The sequence below is a fragment of the Chanodichthys erythropterus genome, chromosome 5 (genome assembly GCF_024489055.1).
Source record: "Chanodichthys erythropterus isolate Z2021 chromosome 5, ASM2448905v1, whole genome shotgun sequence".
In the NCBI taxonomy this organism is placed as follows: domain Eukaryota; kingdom Metazoa; phylum Chordata; class Actinopteri; order Cypriniformes; family Xenocyprididae; genus Chanodichthys; species Chanodichthys erythropterus.
Window position 1 is genome coordinate 6,633,694 of NC_090225.1, and position 7,300 is coordinate 6,640,993.

The 7,300-nt window shown below is 36.7% G+C and overlaps 1 protein-coding gene and 1 pseudogene across 1 annotated transcript; both read right to left on the reverse strand.

The window, feature by feature from the left end:
* Positions 1-215: 215 nt before the first annotated feature.
* LOC137020885 (5S ribosomal RNA) lies at positions 216-332 on the reverse strand (annotated as a pseudogene).
* Positions 333-454: 122 nt separating this feature from the next.
* ap5s1 (adaptor related protein complex 5 subunit sigma 1) lies at positions 455-7,300 on the reverse strand. Its single transcript, XM_067385800.1, has 3 exons — positions 6,965-7,300; positions 4,242-4,533; positions 455-2,507 (listed from the first exon to the last, which is right to left on the reverse strand). Exons 1-3 carry the CDS (start codon positions 7,132-7,134, stop codon positions 2,379-2,381), a joined length of 591 nt encoding a protein of 196 aa, XP_067241901.1. The 5' UTR covers positions 7,135-7,300; the 3' UTR covers positions 455-2,378.

Here is a 7,300-nt window from a genome sequence, read left to right on the forward strand (position 1 = left end):
TATTGGTATGGGCCTATGGAGGGAATTTGGCCAGGACACCGGGGTTACACCCCTACTCTTTACAAGAACGACCACAGAGAGTCAGGACCTCGGTTTAACATCTCATCCGAAGGATGGTGCTTGTTACAGTACAGTGTCCCCGTCACTATACTGGGGCGTTAGGACCCACACAGACCACAGGGTGAGCAGGTGTTAGGTGAGGCCACTAACACCTCTTCCAGCAGCTACCTAGTTTTCCCAGGAGGTCACCCATCCAGGTACTAACCAGGCTCAGCCCTGCTTAGCTTCAGTGGGCAACCAGTCTTTGGCTACAGGGTGATATGGCTGCTGGCCATTTAAGTATGTTTTGAGTACCTTTCTAGATCTAAAGAAGTTCGGTGACATTGCTGGCAATAGAGGCCTCACTGAGCCATCAGATTTCATCAAAAATATCTTGATTTCTGTTCTGACGATAAACAAAGGTCTTACAGGTGTGGAACAACAAGAGGTTGAGTAATTAATAACAGAATTTACATTTTTGGGTGAACTAAGCCTTTAAGGGGTAATTTACTTGCCCTCGAGCCATTCTAGGTGTATACGACTTTTTTTTCAGCCAAACACAATCAGAGTTATATTAAAAAATATCCTGGCTCTTCCAAGCTTTATAATAGAAATGAATAGAGATTTTGAAGCACAAAAAAAGAACATCTATCCATCATAAAAGAAATCCATACGGCTCCAGAGGGTTAATAAAGGCCTTCTGAAGCAAAGCGATGCATTTTGTAAGAAAAATATACAAATTTACAGCTTACCTTATGCGTTTTGGTAAGGAAAATATCCATATTTATAGCTCAGACCAACAAATGCACCTATGTATTTCATCAGAACCTTAGTTCTGACAAAAAAACATTAGTGCAAAATACATTTAGCACAATTCTTAACACCCCACCCCAGACCCTGGTTACGGCCATTATCCCAGCATAAGAAAAAAAGCTGTAAAGGTGGTAATTTTTAACAAGATTAACGTCTTGTTCAGCACATTTTGCAACAACAGTATCACAACTCATGTGTGAGTGCAGCAAAGAGCTGTTTTCACATATGGAGACAGTGTTTACATAGAAATAAAGTGGAGTTTTTTTTGCTGTGAAAGCCTTTAAGATGTCTAAACGAGGTGTGAAAATTGATTATGAAAATCTAAACTATAACAATTATTTCACAAAATACAAGCTTAACATTTCAAATGTACTTCAAGAAAAAAAGTTTAAAAATTCAGAAACATTTTTGAGTTATCTGTGAGCACACACACCTTCAATACAAATGCCACTGTGATGTCATGTTAATGTGTTAGGTTCTTTTAATGCAAATGCCCGAACAACACTTCACAGCTATAGAGATTTAATGGCGCTCTTGTCCTGCTAGATGTGAGAGACATACCAACGTCACATAGTTTGTCAAGGCAGATGACACAGGCAGAAGCCAGAAAACCCTCATCCTCACCAGTTAACATATTGAACCATGGTACTTGTGAGTTATGATGACTGGCCTCACACTTTCTCTAAGAGGACATCCTCACCCTCCCTTCATTCCCAGCACAGCATGATGACAGAGGCAACTTGTATTATTAAATCAGAGGAAAGAGGAAATAAAAATGGATTTTCAGGAATTGTGTTATTGCTCTTTTGGCCTAGATATGAAGGCGACATACGGCCTTGTCAATCAGACATCTCAGATCTGTTGGCAGACACACTGCTGTGAACTATTGAATTATTTTAGATGAAAGTGTTACAGGATTATTCAAATTGCAGTGCACTTGACTAAAGCAACACACAGCAATTAATAAAATGCAACACTGCCCTCTAGAGGAGAGTTAGTATATAACACAATGGTTTTATTTTGACCCATCCAGACAGTAATATAATATAATAATAATATAAATTCAGACTTTAATTAACAAGAAACTCAATGAACAATGTTATCAATTGACCATTTATGAGCAGTTAATCAGGTACTTCAAAGTCATTCTGCCTGAACGATCAAATGTGTAAAGGGCTTTACTTGAAGAATCTCTCACTGGGATATTATAAGCTGTACTGCTTTTGTGGTTCACTCTTTTTTCCATCTAATCTGATGTCAAACTGCAATTAAAGTTTTAGAACATGTGCCTTTTGGTTTCCTCAAAGGGAAAAACCAGTTCACAATACACTTTGTGGGTACAATCTTCTACTTTTCAAATGCCTTCTTTGAACCGTGGAAGCGTGCATTACACTTTCAAAGGAGAAATGGTTCCCCCAAATCTCCTAGATCGGAACATCCAGGATTTATCAGGCATATTTATATATTACCCTCTAAATATGTGGCAAATGGCTCACCAATGTGATTCTACCAATACACATACTCTTTCATTTGCTCCCGTAGCTCGCTATCTCTTTATTCAGGCTGGAGGCAAAACGGTGGTTGAGGAAGAGGAGCTGACCATGAGGAAGGAGTCTGTGCAACAATGCGTCCACTCGATCACTTTTCAGCAACACCTGAAAATAACAGCTAAGTCAGCCAGAGGAAAAATGGTAGTGTCAAATAATCAATAGCTTGGCGGTCTGCCTATTTAATTTGAATTTGTGTCCTTGTTCACTGCCTGACAACAAATCTGGCCCTTGTCATACAGTAACTGGAAATTATATAATTTTGCAGTGAATGTCTGAAGAAAATACACCTGAGCTCGTTGAGTTGCTTTTCTATGAATGTATTGATTACAATGTAATCAACAGCCAAACATACAGAATGTGTCCACTGTAAGGCATATTGGTGGAAAGAAACTAGGCCAGCAGACACAAGAAAATCTTGCGCTCAGTCTACTACTTCATAAGATTATGAGAGTTCAACAGAAGTTCAGTTCAGCTATAACAATAAAAGTCATTTTCAGCCTATCTATACAATGATATAATGAAAACACCAAATGTCTCACTCAAATACACAATAAGAATGCCTTTATCTTTTAAACTACCATTCAAAAGTTTGGGGTTAGCAAGATTTCTTTAAAAGAAATTAATATTTTTATTCAGCAAGGACACAATAAATTGATAAGAACAGAAGTGAGAGCAAAGTTGTTGCAAAAAATCTATTTCAAGTAAATGCTACTTTTAAGCTTTCTATTCATCAAAGAATCTTGAAAAAAAAATGCATTTCCACAAAAATATTAAGCAGCACAACGGTTTTCTTGAGCAGCAAAATCAGCATATCTAGTGCCCTATAATTTTTTTTTTTTTTCTCCCCAAAGTCCGTTTTATTTTTTCCCAAATTCCGTTTTTTCCGTTTTAATTTTTCTGGATTCCGTTTTTTCACGTTTTATTTATTTTTTGACTCTATTTTGATGGTTAAATTAAATGTTAGTAATCAAAAACCATGTCTAACTTATTGAAATAATGAATCTTGTCCAATTTACCAACAATTTAATAAAAGTTTAACAAAAAAAATTAAATTTTTTTGGGGGGGCCCTATGTTTTATTCTTTCCTCTCAAATTTTATTTTACCAAATTCTATTTTCTGGATTCCATTTTAATGGTTTAATTCCATTTTAATAATCAAAAAGCATGTATAATTAATTGAATTCTTAAAAACAACAATATTAATTAATTTAAAAATATATTTTTATTAATTTTTTTTTTTCAGAAGTTCTGTTGAGTATTTAAATTTTTCTGCCAATCAAATGAACGCATACCATTTACTTTATCTTTTAATCATGAAATTTAACTTTTTTTCTCAAACAATGTGCTGCACAACAGAGCTTTACTGTTAAAATTAAAACATGGAAGAAACACTGAAATTATTGTTTAAAATATTAATATTAAATTAATTTATCTAAATTCTACTGTACAACAGTAATATGTTTCTGTCAAGTTAAATGGAACTTTTATTTTGACGGTTTGCCTAGAGCTTTGAGTTTCTCTGTGTTTATGACGGTAACGTTAGTTTTCTCAAACGAAACGGGTAAATGCTGATGAAGTGACTTTCAGAGCAGCTCTGGAGATGAATTTGTGCGTTCATATAGTGAGGCGACAGAGGACGAAAACACTGACTGTCAATGTTTTTGTCATTCATCAGCTGTAAATCACTGTAAAAGTAATTTCAACAGTATCGTTCATCTGTGCCATTATCATAATAGTTGTGGTGTCGACTTTGCCATTTTTTTATATTTAGAACAATACTTAGAACTGTATCTTTATCATTATCTTCCTTAGTGTGAACGGGTCCTAGCAAAACCTCACCTCAGCACCAGGTCCCAGCAGACGTAGCTCCTCCAGGCAGTGGCGTGCAATATTGCGAAGCGCACCCTCTGCGAGCATAAGGTTCTCGTGTGGTCTGCAGACAAGAGTGAATGCTAGTGACTGCACCCCCAGCCACAGAACAACACTCCGATCTGGAAACAGCTCTGCGCTGCCCAGGGAAAACACACCCCTGTCAGCTTCACCCAGAGCGACAGCCTCCTCTCCCAGCACAGCCTCAGTACACAGACAGCCTGAGGCCTCCCTACTCAGAGCCACCGCACTCCTCACCTGTCTGAGAGAGAGGAAGGGCAGAAATGGAGATTATTGTTTCCCATGGGTTTACTTCACATACAAAAATGTACCATAGTTTCTGACAAAATACCATCGTTACTGCACTTATTGATAATGCAGATACTTGGGCTGCATCCAAAATCGCATACTTCCCTACTTAATAGTAGGCAAAAAACAGTATGTTACAAGAGTAGCAGGTCTAAATTCTCAGTACTCATAAAAGAGCAGACAAAAAGTACCCGGATGACCTACTACTACTACAGTGAAGAGATGTAACTGATCACATGATAATAACAACATGGCAAATGCAGTACATCCGGTGTGGTGAGAAATAGAGTCTCCTTTAGGACCCCGAATGATCACATTGGTTCAACAGACTTTTAATGGGTAGTATTTTTGAGGCCTGATTATAATTCCTGCAAAATTACATTATGATTTATATAGTTTAAGGTTCTATACTAGTATATAACTAAAGCTATAGGTTGTGAAATCAAGCATTTCTCGTTCTTACTGTTTTTTAGCTTATGTACTAGTATAGCATACATCTACCTGATTAGCCTGCTAGTTTATCTTATATTAGGTATGTTTTTTGCTTCCGGTTTGTTTTATTATGCAATACATAGGCATTCATTTTATATCTCAAGCATTTTGTTTGTGCACTTAATGTTATAAACCATACAATAGTGAAATAGGTTATAATTAGTCAAGACATAAAAGGATAACTTTTGATCAGGCGTTACTGCCTGGGTTCTATAGGAGACCTGATTCCTGGTTCATTCACACTACACATTCATACTACATAGAATGTACTTTCTTAGTGGTCACAAAGTAAGTACTTACTCAAAATAAGTACCTACTCAAGATAGTATGCTATTTTAGATGCAGCCTTGGTATTAAGGTTGGCATGAAATGGAAGTTGCGATAGTTATGAATAACTATCGACAGACAGATATGAATAGATAATGTGACGTATATCCGAGTGAACAGATTCTCAAAGAAGAAAAAGGGCGGGTCTTGATATTGTCCATCGGGAATTGACTGGATTGTTGTGGTTTGCTATTGCTGTGATCTTGTGTGAATGACAGATTGTCCCGCCCCTGCGCCAGTAAAAACATCATCAGAGAATAGTTGTCATTACAATTTATATTTTGATAAAAGAAGAGGGCACGTAAAAAAACTGTTTACTTTTTGTGATAATTAGGGGAGAGTGGGGTAAGATGAGCCAGTGGGTAAGTTGACCCACCCCCTGTATCTTGGCAACCGTACCATTTTATTGTCATGTGACCATATATTTTAGAACCACCCATCATTTCTGCCAGACTGTGAAAAGGAGAAGCACATGGGAGGAGTGGAAGTCGCTCATTTACTTTAAAAACTGTTTTTGGCTTGTCAAAGTAAAATTTTAATAACAGATGTAATGGCTGTTTCATCAAAGCAAATTTGTCCAGGTCTAAAACTATTTATGATGCATATTGGTGATTTAGCAACGTATAAAACCATGCAAGTCATTTAGCTAAATATTATTCTGAATTGGTAAGCTAGCTAGCTTTCCCTAAAATGGCAGCTGTGGGGCAAAGTGAGCCAAATGCTGTGGGGTAAATTGAGCCAGCGTTTTAACTTACCCCACCATAAGTCAATGAATTTAAGTTAAAGTCGAGTTTATTTGATAGGAACAGTGCACAAGTACACCAAATCCTTCTCTGATATGAACCAGAGGATGTTTAATCATATATATCTTTCCACCTGTAGTCCCTAATGGCCTAACTTGGTCGACATTGCAGAAAAACTACCATGTCAAGAACCTTTTGATTAAAATGTTTATTAATTTCAGTGACATTTATTTAGTTTTTAATTAATTTTACTCAACATACTCTCTGTTTAGTCTGTTTATGGAAAGCTTTGATGTTCAACATATCGTTTCAGAAATGCAAACAATTAAATTATACTGAAATTTCAACTTGGGTTGATTTTATGTTGTTTAATTTAGCTTAAAAAAAAAGAAATATTTGTAAAAATGATATTTAATTATTAAATTAGTTTTTAAAATAGGTACATTATCTTTAAAATTTTACATGGGTTTGATTCAGATTCAGTTAGATGGTCAGCTTACACCCACCTACTGACTCGGCTCATCTTACCCCTAACCTGGGGTAAATTGAGCCAGAAGAACACTTTTTTTTTTTTTATAAAAAAGAAATTTTTAGAACCCTTTGTCATAAATGTATTCTGATCATGATAGGAAGCATTCTGAAATTACTTTAAATACTTTCATTGTACTTCTGCCTAATTTTCCCTTATCTTGACGACCACAGAAGTAAAGAATGGCTCATCTTACCCCACTCCACCCCTATGTAATTTAGCGTTAATTGTCTGGCGAGCAGTACTGTTCTGGAAAGCAGCTCTGCGACCTGTAAATTGTTTTATCATCTCACCTCGCTACCAAGTGAAGCTTCTCTTTCTGCACCAGTCGTCTCTGCTCCGGTGTGAAATCACAACCATCCCCGGTCTCTGGTCCGAATACGCGCGCGTACAGTATCCGGATCTCGCCTGCGGACAGAGCGCTCACCGGACACACCGTGTGGATTAAGAAACAAAGCACCATATCTGATTTAACATTTCATAAAGACTATAAGAATACACACACAAGTAGCATATTTGCTTCAAAAGGTGTCTTCAATATAATAAACTTGTGTCAAAGTATCACGCTGCCATTGTGGACAAACACTGCATAATTATTTCCGTATTTGGTCACATGACTGTGAATCAGC